The 13782-nt window shown below is 36.5% G+C and overlaps 1 protein-coding gene across 1 annotated transcript in view; it reads left to right on the plus strand.

The window, feature by feature from the left end:
* The first annotated feature begins 291 nt into the window (after positions 1-291).
* Positions 292-13782, plus strand: part of TRPM6 (transient receptor potential cation channel subfamily M member 6) — a 64828-nt gene continuing 51337 nt past the window's right edge. The window contains 10 exon segments of the mRNA XM_088536438.1: positions 292-392; positions 1201-1239; positions 5621-5801; positions 6200-6413; positions 7532-7656; positions 8437-8608; positions 9860-10034; positions 10994-11117; positions 11687-11759; positions 11880-11980. Of these exon segments, the coding sequence (XP_088392564.1) occupies positions 292-392; positions 1201-1239; positions 5621-5801; positions 6200-6413; positions 7532-7656; positions 8437-8608; positions 9860-10034; positions 10994-11117; positions 11687-11759; positions 11880-11980 (1305 nt within the window).

The raw sequence follows: 13782 nt of genomic DNA on the forward strand, positions 1-13782 counted from the left end.
GATTCATCTTAGCCAGTAATTGTTATGTTTGTTTTTTTACTTTTCCCCTAAGTTGTTTTCATGTTCATTAACAGAGGTAGACATAAATCTCAGTATTCATATTTATGTGGAATTATAAAGCTTGGGATTGAGCAGATGGAACTGGTTAGAGTCATAGCCTTAGCTTCAATTCGTAGCATTTAGTTTCATCTGACATCACGCTGGGAATCATTGAGATGTTCAGCATATACAGCAATATAGGCATTATAGTGAAGTTTTCGATGTTGTGTTCTGAAGTTTGGTATTACGATTATGTCTGACCTGTCTTTTTAGTCCTCCAAGTCTTGGATTGAGGAGGTCTTCAGTAAGAGAGAATGCGCAAACATAATTCCCAGTTCAAAGGACCCTCACAGGTAAAGCAGTGATTTTTTCTTTGTGTTACATTTAGAAAGATTCAGAGTCAGATTTTATGGACACTATGTGTAGTTTCAGTGCAATTCTTTGTGTTTTTCTGATGCCTCTGTTGGTGATTGCTGACATTTATGATTTTTTTTTTTTGCAGATACTGTCACTAGCACCTTTTAAATGAGGGTGTTTGAGTTAGATACCAGCAACTATTAACCTTTCTGAGCTCTCGGATGTGTTACTCTCAGTCCAATAACCAAACTGTAGAACAGCATACACCGGGGAGAGAGATAAACGATGGGCTTATAGGCAAATAAGTACTGTAGTGGAATCCTTATTCCTGTTTTACTACTACTCCCTTCCTCCAAGGATAAAGCAGAATCTGCTTTAAGTAGAAAACAATGTCTGCTGGCTCTCATGCTACTCAGAGTAGCAGTTTTCTGCTCAGGCTGGCAAAGAATGGGAAAATCTGCTCTCCAGATTGCATAAATAATCAGATGCATTGCTTAAAAAAACTATCCGAGAATACAACTGAAGGATGTATAAACTTGTAAATTTGATCATAATGTTTTGAACACATCTACAGTGTAAATCATTGCTCGTCTGTGAAATGTAGCCTGGACAGACAGCCTGATGTTTGAAATTCCAAACTAGTCACTGAAGTTATTCCATAGATCTAAGTTGAATGTAGAAATACACAACCTTAAATTTTGTTGGTTAGATCTTTTTTTCTCAGGTGAACTGATATTTTAAGAATATCGTTATAGGTGCTTTCTTTTATATATACATGTAGTAATTATTCGTATGTTGTGACAGATGTTCTGCAGGATGCCAAGTATGCCAGAATTTAATCAGGTAAGGCTTTATTAATGAATAAGATTTTTTAAATGAGCTAAAGTGAAGACATACCTTCTGTGTCTAAGAAGCAAAAGCAGCAGAAATATCCTTCCTTTGGAATGTCATAAGAGCCTTTCTGGGGGCCTGCTGGGGAAAGCTCTACTATAAATCATGGTGCAATAACTTATACATCAACCTTCTATTCTATCAAAATAGAAAATTTTATTCAAAGAACTTGTGCAGTTGTCTTTGTCTTAACCAACTCTTGAGGAATAGAAGGCAGATATGTATCTCTAAATGGGTAGCAATTCTAGCTAGGTTCTAAGTCAATTAGGGGAATGGGAAGAACAAAACGAAGGGAGAAGAAATAAGACAATAGACACATCCTTGACAATAATATTTTTCTAAAGATTTTTCTCATCTTCACTCTCCTGGGTGTTTGGAATTCCTGCTTTTGGAATGCTATAGGAGCTGCTGTTGTTGTGGCTGGTGTCCCCAAGCAGCTTTGAGTATTGTACATTTATGATAACAAATTAGCAATTTTTAAATCAAATCTTAATTTTCCTTGATAGTTATTTTGCAGTAAGGTCTTTCCTCTGAAAGCTGAAGCAATAGAAAACTGGGATTTCCCAATTACTAATGACTAAAAAGGTGATGCAAACTGTTTCTGTCGTCTGCACCAGCATGACTATTTCTATTTTGATGATACATTTCACCATTTGTTTTGCTCCAAAGGTTTACATGAAACCAGAGTCATATTTTCTAAAAAGCAAGTAAAAGACTTCTGTAAATCAAATTGATGTAAATGGTAATGGCCATGAAAGTAAATTGTATAATCTGTAACATATACCCTATTAACTCTATAGACCCAGGTAAAGGGTCTATTCCCTTCATCTGATTTCTCTCAAAAGATTGACTACACGTGTTTAGCACCAGAGCAGAAGAAAAGATCCAAATATTTTGCAGGTATTCTGAAGGTGGCAAGACAGGGAGAATTTTACTGCTTTCTGAGTAATTTGTAGATAGGTTCAGATAAGTTCTGCAAGGGAGTGCTTAAGGTTTGTTTTTCACACTGTTTAAGTCTGTCTAAACTCAGACTACTGTAGTTCTGTCTTCCCTCTACTCTTCCCTCGCCTATTGTGATCATGATGTTAGTTGGTTCAGGAAACTCATAGATATGAACATGAACTTGGAAAAAAAATAAAGTAAAGATTAGTCTTGAACCAGATAAGCCTTCTAATGAAACACTGTATAGTTTTATGAATGCTAATGCTACACTGGGAAAGTGGAAGGATAGGGAGGAAGAAGGAGAGGAAGTAGGAGTGTGCGTATCACAGTGTTTTCTTAATAGATTACTGTTCTTTTTTACCTTTCTTTAGATCTCATAGGTTTCTTCCCCTCTTACTGTTGTTAACTTTTAGGGATGCCTTTTCTTCCTGTTTAAATTCCTATGAATCCTGCTTGTTCATCTGTCTATACATGCAGGATGTTTTTGGGTATCTGGTGGTTTTTTTTCAGTAAACTGTTGTCTTCTAGGTATATTTTCCTGTAAGGTTCCTAACTTTTTTACTTGTATATTTTAATATATTTTTTTCTAGCAGAGCTTTTCTTTCAAAACAGCAAGAGAAGAGCGTTTCCACATGAGTGTTACCAGTACCACCTCTGCTGATCGAATCAAGGGAGTGTGTGGTCAGGTTGCTGTCCTGTTGGGTCATGGGGTTCAGGTCAGATCCACTGTAAACCCAGACCTGGTCAGCAGTCTATGACTAAAGGAATCATAACTAGAAGGTTATTTTCCAAAGGAGACCTTCTCTTTGAGCCATGGGGTTCAGAAAGGACACCTTTGCTTTCTAAACTCATCTGGAGGGGAACCTGGGTGCAGCTGGATCCAGACTTAGTCTTGGACTTTGCAGACAGTTTATTTCTAAGGGATTTGCCTGCATAGGCTACACTCTGGGAAATGATTTAGAATACACATTATTAAAACAGATAGGCAAGTTATTTAACAAGTTTGGATGTCAATATAAGAATAAACCACTACCCTGTGAAGAACCCAAAGCTAAATCCGGGACCAAAAGGCTAAGCACAAAAGCATATTTGTGCAAAATTACTCGTCCAGAAGAGAGAGGGTTTTCAACATGGAGAAGTTTCCTCCATCAGCATCCCGACACAAGGAGAGAGGTCTCACTGCAGGCAGCTGCTTCCAAGGAGAGCTTGGCTCCAAAAGGAAACCTCACAAACCCTAAGAGCATATTTAATACTCCAGCTAAATCAAGATGTGGTCAAAAGGGTTTTTTTTTTTTTTTTTTTTTTTTTTTTGTCTCTTTCTGTTAGTTTTGTTTAGATGTGGTCATTATATGTTATTTTAGCCAGATCAGAAATTAATCTTGTTCTAGGCTCCCAGAGATTTGTAATTTTTTGACAACAATAAAAAATTGATGTGAATATACTGTATATATGCTATAATAATATATATAATATATACTATTAAAATACACTATTATATACACTACATAATATCTTAGGCAAATTAAGTGTTCTGTTTGGTTTTATTTTACAAATGGATTCTCTTGGAGATAATATTTAAAGAGAACTTTAAAGATTTGTAATCGGTTCATGAATGTGTTATGCAACTATTTACAAATACTAATCAGAATATCTCCATAAGTACTTGCTAATCAAATCTGAGTATGTATTGGCACAGTTGTTTGCTCATGCTTCCCAGTATGTGAACTAACCTGCCCCCACTTCAACACAGTGCTCCCAAAATCATTGCAGGCTGCTGTGCAACGTCTCCAAGGCTCATCTCACTTGCGCTTATTCAGCAACGTAGTGGCAGACCTCTGTTTCCTAGTGCATCTCTGTTGTTTTTGCAAGTTATCTTTATGTAATGTTTTGGTTGGTTTCCTACTCTTCCTGAAAGCCTCCTGGTCTCAACTTTTGACTTTTGAGATAGCTAAGGAGTTTTTTGCACCTTGTTCTTTTGCACCTTGCTAGACATCTAAAGAGAGCCTACCAACTGGAAGGAGAGCAAGAGCTGTTTGGGAATAGCAAGCCTTTTGAATTCATACACGTGTATGAATTAGTAGTCTTAGGTCTAAAAGTGGGTATGTGTTTCCCCTGTGGTATCTGTGTTAGGTTTGTCTGCAGTCCTGTACCACCTGCTCAACGTAACTGAGGCTTGTGATGATACTGCAACTTTCTGCATTGTTAGTCTTTGGTGATTCCTTAAACCTCCACTAACCATTGCTTGAATGAGTTATTAATTCCTCAAAATTGTGGGATGCCTCCCTTCTCTGGTCTGCTTTTGTAGAACATTGAATAGATCAAATATTTTTTACCTGTGCTGAAAAACTAAAGTACATACGTAACTTATATGGGTTCTGGTGTCTCAAAGTGCCTTTTTAAAACAGTATGCCTCTTTAATTTGCTTGGGGCTTTTTGTAAAAATATATATGTTATATTTTATATCTTACCATTTAATGTGCTCTCATATCCTTAGGAAATATTCTGTCTTTCTGCACATCATTACCTCTTTAGGATTTTGCAGGTCAAATCTACATCTAACCTGCTCCTAGATCCATAAGTAAGGTTTCAGAGTCCCAAGGAATTCATTAAGTTTGGGATGTCGGAGGCTACTTGGCATCTCATGAAGTAGAAGGGAAGGATTTCTCTAAATTTCCCAACAGTATTTCAACACCAGAAATGTCTAAAGGGAAACTGAAATGTCAGATGTTATTATAAATTACATAAATTACATCAAAGTTAATCTTGTAAAACAGGCCAAAGCCTGTCAGAGCCTGTATAACAGTAATTCTGATTGAATTTGGAGCCCAGGCTATTCATCTAGTTTCAAGCTTTTAATGCTAACTGGGCTTCTGCTAAATTTCCATTACCACCACAATTCAATCATTTTATTTTGTATATTTGCTTTGCTGTTGTTATTATAAAGGTGACCCTTGATTTCCCTCTAAGACTTCAGGTAACTTTGCTCCTCCTGGTGGATGGTAACTCCAAGATCTTCTTCAGTACCTAGAATAATGTGTGGTATTAAATAGTCTTGATGGCCCAAAATATTCCTCACATATGACCCCAGTAAATCTGAACTGCACTGCTCAGATCAGAATTGCTTCATGGGTTTGTCATTAATGTTCCCCAAGCATCTGTCAAAATCATGTACCCATCAATACATATTTATATTTTTTTCAGTATCATTTTGCCATTATTATTATTATTATTTTTATCTGAGTTCTTTTTTGTTATATTTAGTGTCAGAAAGCTAGCAAATACATCTGGCTAGGAAAACTATCTATCTGTGCTATTCAGATTGACATCCTACAGCTGTGTGCAAGTGTGATAGAAATATGATATAAAATCATTTCTTTATTTTTAATGTGAGGTGTTGCTGTGGGCGGCTGATTGGAGATCACCCAGAAATAGACTGTAGCTGGCCCATCTATCAGGCCACCCTGCAGAAAGGTGATGAAGAATGGTCAGTGCAAAAGCACACAAAGATGAGTCCTACTGATGCATTTGGGACAATCAACTTTCAAGATGGAGATCACACTTACCACGCCAAGGTTTGTGTGTAACTTGATTTGTTAAGTAGATCCTGGATTAGTGTGCACTTCTTCTTCTTTTTTTTTTTTTTTTTTTTTTTTTGTAATTTCAGTGTAACAAAGGCAGGAAGTGGAGTTGTGTGAATATTGGATTATTAGTCCTGAAATAATGGGGCATTGGGCTAGTAACTCAAATTAGAGTGTGTATACATTTTTAAATTTGAGCCTCATTGAGATTAAGACCGACTTGACTTGTACTCTGTATTGCTCATTGGTACATTTTAAATTATCTCATCAGTGTCTTTCTTTGTTTCACAAAATCTGTAAGATGTTAGAGCTGAGAACATTCTCAGGTATTTTGTTTTCTTTAATTTGAGCATTTAAAGGATATTTAATTTATCCATGATTATTTCTTGCAGTATATTAGACTCTCTTATGACAGTCATTTGGACCAGCTGTTGCATCTGATGGTTAAAGAATGGCAGATGGAGTTGCCAAAGCTAGTGATATCTGTTCATGGAGGCATTCAAAATTTCAAGCTTACCTCAAAGGTCAAACAGGTTTTCAGCAAAGGATTGGTCAAGGCTGCTGAGACTACAGGAGCATGGATAATTACAGAAGGCATAAATAGCGGTATTGTAGCTTTTCTTTGTTTCATTCTTCATCACATGTGAGCATTTACAATTAGGGCAAATACAACGTAATTTTTTGTATGATAATTTAGGATATTCTAGCACAGAATAAGAGATTTTTTTATCAGGAATCATGCATAATTCAAAAACTGCTTTGCTGTCAACTGACTTTCTGATTTTTTTTTTTTGTTAGAGAGGAAGGTGTATTCTGCCTGTAATAAGAAGCACAGTGCCAACTAATACTAAATAACCAGAACTTACACTGTTATACCACTTCTTTAAATGCCACTGGATTTTGTCTACTCCCTTAAAATATTAAAATTCTGAGGGCTGTGATCAGCATCTTTAAAACAGTCTCAGATCTATATTTAACACATATTTTATAATTAAGATGATTGTTTCAAATTGTGGTACTCCTATAATAACCGGCCTGTTAATAACTGAAATTCCCTAAACTACACACAAAAGCTGAGGAAATGGTCAGTAATTGAAGGAAGTGAAAAAAATCTTATTTCTTCAGCTCCTATTTAGTCATTTGGCCTTAAAGGAGACTATCTTGTAACCAGAGAAGGTTTGAATTTATACCTGACAGATGACCTAGGGTGTGTGGTTTATGTCATCGTGGAAGCAGTATGAACTATCAGCAGAGGACATGAAGCTCATGAAAAAACCCCCTTATTTGAAAAACCTCATGTGACTTATGTGAACAGAGTTTCAAAGTGTAGTATACTAACTTTAATGTGCAGTGAAGCTAATCCAAATGGTTAATAAATGTAAAAGCTAACAATGTATTTATGTATTTATATAGATGTTAGCAAAGTCATTAGTTTCAATCTTCTGAGAATGTTTATACAAATAAAAAGGTATTTATGCAGGCAGACAGATCAATTAGCAGCATGTATGAGTAATGTTAATTACAAATATGTGCTGACTTCGGTGCACCATGTCTGAACCTTGCTATTCATACTGCGCATGTCAAATGTACAAATGAGAAGGATAGTTTTGTCTCTGTTCAAAGCATAACCGTAGAACAAAGTAAACAGTGGAGAGCGCTTTCACTGGTGTCCTGTACCAGGAACCCAAATGTAGCACAGAAATGATGATTACTCTTGTGCTTAGGAGTGTCTAGGCATGTTGGGGATGCACTGAAAGGCCATGCCTCCCCATATCTACGGAAGATCTGCGCTGTTGGGATCCCTCCTTGGGGCATCATTGAGAACCGGAGGGACCTCATTGGAAAAGATGTGAGTTGGACACATTTTGCTAATAAAAATCTTCATGTGCAGGTTTTAACTTTCTTATCTACATCATTTTCTGCTTGCTTCTTTTCACTGGTTTGGTTGTCTGTAAAAGAAATCTCTTATTTTGCTTGGCAACTGAATTCTGTTGCACACTGAAGCACTGTATTTTGCTTTTCGTAAGTAGTAGTTTTAAATTTTTCTCTTATAGGAAATTGCTGTTCATTTTAGAAATCTTGTAATTAACTAGGTAATCATCTTTTGCATGCAAATGATGTATTTCTACATTCATGTAATTCAGGATAAGCAACCAGGTTAATGGTGTACAGAAGTAGTCTATTAAAATGCATAATTTTTATTCATAAACTGGAATTTTATCTAAGTGCCAGTATGAGAGTTCAATCTACATAACAGTTGAAAAATACTTGACAAGTAAAGACAAAATCATTCCATGTAAATGACAGCTTATATTTTCTAGTGGAAATAAAACAGAGAAAAATATGCCACTATGTTTCAACTATTACAAAAAATACAGTCCTCATTATGGACTATAAGCCCAATCATAAATGCTTTCTATAGTACTAATTTTGTTTTTGTTGCTCTTAAGAATCAAATTAAAAGTCTACTTGATTAGAGCAGGAAGAAGCTTAATGGAGAATTCGCACAGGATGACAAAGGAATATATATACAAGTGAGGCAACACATGAAGGGATACTTTTCTGGTTTATTTGAAGGTTTTATTTATTTATTTATATTTTCTTTTTCTTTTTCTTTTTATTTTCTCAGGTAGTTTGCCTGTACCAGACTCTTGGTAATCCACTCAGCAAGCTGAGTACACTCAACAGCATGCATTCTCATTTCCTGATGGCAGATGATGGGACAGTAGGCAAGTATGGAAATGAAATGCTGCTGAGGAGGAATTTGGAGAAGTACATATCTCTTCAGAAAATACACACGAGTGAGTACTGCCTTAGTCTCAATTTGAAAATCCTATCCTAAAAGTCATGGAGATACTTTGTGTTTCCCTTTAGATGCTGTGTGCCTGCAATTGCTATGAATTTCACTGATTGAAAGTCACTCAGTTCAAGCATCCTGAACTTGATCAGGAGAAATGAAAAGGACAGCATTCAGGAAAAAAAAAAAAGGCAATTAGGGTAACTCAGATTTTTTTTTTTCAGTTTCAGAAAAAAAAAGTTAGATAAATCTGAAAGTGCTGAGCTGTCCTTACTTTCCACAGATTTGCATGTTTTTTGTATCAGCATGAGAATGTTTCCCAATATTTTGGCTAGTTAGTGAGACTGCCAGACTCAGTAGCACTTGAATCCTTCTCTGTCCATTTATGGTACTTTTATTGCCATTGTATCTTGTACAGCATACCTCAGACCTTCTCAGGAACAGAAACACAGATTGATTACAAATGGAAAGTTTTAGTTTACTCTTTCTGTTAGCTAGATTTTGTAGCTTCTGTTTCCATTTTTTGCCTGTAGTGTAGAAATCATAAAGAAAAATATCATCTAGACAATGTCCCCTTTTGTGCAGTAAATCATTTATAAATTTCTGGAGGTTGCCTCTTTTCTAGAGATTAAAATTACAAGATGTGTTAAAAAGATACTCACAGAATTAAAATAACGAATGATTGCTTTATAAGTTAATGATACAAACATTAAAAATTACCCCAAATCTTTTTAATATGTTCTTGAGTACACCTTCTGATACAGACTCTATTTTTTTTCTTTTCTTAACTTGTATTTCCTATTTTTTATTTCTATTGTATCTTTTTTTCTGTTTTCTCTTATATCTTCTCTGTTTCTGTGCTCTATCTACCTATTTGACAAAACATCTAAAAGTCTGTTGAAAACAAAAAGTGCATGCTTGCTCTTCTATGGGTATAACCTCTTGTACATGTGAGAGATATTGCAAAGGGTATTTTGCATAGCATACTCTTTCTTCTTTTCAGTTTACTGGAAAGGGATCGTTTACTACTGCATTAAGAGGTTTTTGTAACCTTTTTGCCCTGGTTGTAGACTGTGAAAGCCAATGGAAGTCAAGTTCTCTAGATAGTGAAGGCATAATTTCCTCTTCATTGAACCATGTAATTACTATGAAATTTCTCAAGAGTATTCACTGATGAGACATTCTGATGTTTTATTTTTGTTTTGTCTTTGTGACCGAGACCTGTTTGTAACTAGTTAGATGTGTTTTCAAACAGGAATGGGCCAAGGTGTACCCGTAGTTGGGTTGGTGGTGGAAGGAGGCCCCAATGTGATCCTAATGGTGTGGGAGTACGTGAGGGCCAGCCCAGCTGTCCCCGTGGTGGTCTGTGAGGGCACTGGCAGAGCTGCAGATATCCTGGCTTTTACCCACAAACACACAGGTGATATGGGGTGAGTAGTAGCATAACGAACCTCCTGCTTGGTTTGCAATATTGAGAGGGACCTGAGAGTACCTGTCTCGAAAGCAAACATATAAGAGAGCACTGCCTCTAATAACGACCATGCTGTGGGCTTCTGCTGGATTTTACTTCTCTGAAGCGAGAATAGTGCTTCTTCCTTCCATATCACAGGCCGGTGTTAAAAATACAACAACAACAAAACCCTATTCTGCCAAAATTACTAGGGCTTTTCTGAAGAGAAAACTTTGAAACTGCATCTATCTTTTCTGACTTATTTCAATGTTTCTAGCTTCTGGCTAGGGATTGTGTTGGGGGATGCCTGGTACCTGCTTTGCTTTTGACATCATCCCTTCATCCTTCTCATCGGGATTGTAAAAGTGGCCTTGAGTTTGGGTTACACAAACCTTTTGAGACCTAGAGATGGGGTTTTTGGCTCTGAGTGCCTCAGTCTTGGATAGAAGGGGGACCAAAGTTCCCTAGCCTTGGTTTAGGTCCCAGTATACTGTCCCTATATCCCGATATTCTCCATATCTGTCATCCCATCTAGCTGCAGTTCCTTCTGCGACCTCCAGCACAACCTCTGCTCCCCAGAGCCTTAGCTCAGCTGCAGATGCTGGGATATTGCAAGATAGAAAAATGTTATAAAACTTTAAATGGTTTTTCAGCTGCCTTTTAATAATCAGTCATTTGAAAATTAACTTTTCATTTCTTCTGGTACTAATGGTTTATGTGTGTGGGCAGAAGTCTGTGTAAAGAATAATTTATATTATGTGATGCCTTTGTTCTGCTTTGTTGAAAGATGGGAGGAAAAGACAACAGAGAAGTGAAAGTAAAAGAGTTTTCTCAGGTGTTTCTGCTTAGCACAAGTTTCTTTTAGTGCTGCGGCTTTATTTTGGGTGGGTTGAAGTAGTCAGAAATTTACTTATTTTTGCTTTTATATCTGTTCTTCAGGGAGCTGCGCCCTCAAGTGAAGGAGGAGGTTTTAGCAATGATCCAAAACACCTTTAATTTGGGACAGAAACAGTCCAGCCACTTGTGTCACATTCTGATGGAGTGTATGGAGCACAGGGAATCTGTGAGTAGGGCTGATATGCTGATTTTATGACATTTTCATTCGCAGTTGCCCTTTTTGCTCTTCCTGTGATGGGCTGTTTTGAGCTTAGCAGTTGCAAATAATAGTGTTCTTTCAAACATAAAGATGGCAGGAGGGTGTCTGTTCTCCTCTGTACATTTCTACTGGTGTCAGTAAACATGGTGTACTCAGGGGGATGTTCAGTGTGTTTGTTAAAAACTCCTGAAAGGTGACATGAAATCATCTTCTCTTTTTATGAAGCACCAGAAACTGATCTGTGTATCCTTTGTTTAGTAAGGTAGTTCCACAGAAGCTATTTACTTGAAGTCTGAAGGAAATCAGCTCATGTTATTCTGCAGTAGGTTGATGTTAATTTGTCTGGAATACCACTTCATTAAAAAAGGAAAATAATATTTCTTATTGAAATAGAGTAAGTACATTCAGGTGTAGAAGATTTGCCAATGTTTGTGCTGAGATCTGTGTGATTTAATCTACCACAACCCCCACCAAGAAGAAGTACCCACAAGCTTTTTCATCTCATCTCAAATAAAGCACTTTTATAATTCTGACAGATAACCATATTTGATGCAGAGTCTGAGGACCAGCAGGACATTGATTTGGCAATACTGACTGCACTCCTGAAAGGTATGTACTTGAGAATGCAACCTGTTTTCATCTGCTATATATCAGTCTGGTCTAACTCATTCAAAGCAAGGGAATAACATTAATGTATGAGAGCTGTTAGATGCTTTGCTTGCTTCCTAGGTACAAATATGTCTGCTTCAGATCAGCTAGATTTGGCATTAGCCTGGAACCGACTGGATATTGCCAAGAAACATATATTGGTTTACGGACAACACTGGAAGGTATACTTTATTTTTCCCAGTAGCTTTGTATTTCAATGTGATTAAGTATTTTTCATGATTTGCATTTGTCAGCCTTTAACTGAGGAGCAGTTTGGTGCTTGGATTCAGTCTTGGCATAGTTGTCTTTGATTTGAAGAGAAACCACAGAAACCATTCTTAGAAGCCTGCTGTTTTTTGCAGATTGTTTCATTGGCCTTCCTGCATATATATGCCCCAAGCTTGTTCTGAAAGTCATTGTTGATCAAAGCTATTTCATTATAAAACAGACTTTTTATTTTTTATTTTTTTTTAATACTTCAAAAAATGGTATCTGAGACTGACAGAAGTGAATCTTCTCAATTTTCCAAGAACTACAAAGCTGATTTTGTGAATACTCATGTGTCTCTTTTTTTCTTTAAAATCTACATTTTGAATGATGGGAAGCAGAACGACTTTTTTGTTAGGTTATCTTAGCTGTGGTTTGACTGAAAAAGAGAATTGAATTATTGTTTACCAATCCATATTTTACTGTGATATGCAAGGCTAAGTACATGGAAAGTTTCCCTTGAGATGTCTACAGTCAGATTTCCTTGAATTAATGCATACATTTCTTAAGTCCCTGGGCTCTACTAAATCTCTCTGCAATGGAGATGATGTAACATGTTCTCATGAAGAAATCTTAAATGTTAAAAACAAAAGGTGTTGAGCACCCTCTGAGAAGTCCAGAAGGGATTTGCCAATTTCCATTTCAGGATTTGAGAGGTGTGTGAAACACAAGGGATGTGCCACGCTGGGAACAATAAAGCAGGAACCAAATGGTGAATTGTCTGCTTGTTAAGTGAGCATCGTGCAATCTGTGAACTGGTTATAGTGGAGCCCAGTGGAGAAACACAGTATATGATTGTGCAATGAATAATTGTGCTGTTATTCATTATGGTGAAATAGCTGATAACTTGTGAGTGCTTGACCTCATGACTTTAGCAACATTCATGTAACACAGACCTTTGTTTTCATACGAGAAAGATATATTTACAAATCAAAATGTATTCATATATTTACCTTTAAGAAATCTATTTTAATATGCTATTATGTTTTGACTCTTTAAAGAGAATATATTTTTCTCAATGTCCTCTTTCACTAGTTGGTTTATAGCTTGTAATTTTTTTTTTATTTACATTCATTCGTCTTTAACAATTCAGCTGTCAACTGTAGATAGGCTTTTATTAAAGCTTTTTATTAAAGCACAGCCTGTGTAAGACACTAAAAAAGAGAGTTCTCTCTATTCCTTACTGTCCAAATATCTACCCTGTTACAGTAAGTCAGAAGTACTGAGCTTTTGCCATTCTTGATCATTGAAGATATATTTTGACAAGGTCTGTGAATCAGCATCCTTCTTTGGTATCCATTTTCATGAAAAATATAGCTGCTATGGAGGCGGTTGAAGGTACTTTGAATGATGAACTAGTGTGACTCTTAAATGAGGATTTTAAATATTGGCGGATTTTTCTTTTTTGCTATCTGATAATTTGATGCTTCTGGTTCTTGTAGTGCTGGAATAATGAATGACAGTTTCCCTTTCTCCACCACCGTGACAATGAAGATTTTGGAGAACTGTTTCATAATACACCTTCACTCCCACCTTTTTCAAATCACTAAGCTGTTTCATTTCTTGTTATCTCTGACAATCTGCATACTTCTTCCAGATCTTAAAGTCCCTTTTTGGGGACATGGGCTCACAAACACTGCACCTAGTAGTCAAAATCCTGGGTTCTCCACTGATTTATTTAGTTATGTACATTAGTACGTCATCTTCTATATCTCAT

The sequence above is a fragment of the Tinamus guttatus genome, unplaced genomic scaffold (genome assembly GCF_059628265.1).
Source record: "Tinamus guttatus ecotype Peru unplaced genomic scaffold, ASM5962826v1 Tinamus_guttatus_pri_ptg000672l, whole genome shotgun sequence".
Lineage (NCBI taxonomy): Eukaryota > Metazoa > Chordata > Aves > Tinamiformes > Tinamidae > Tinamus > Tinamus guttatus.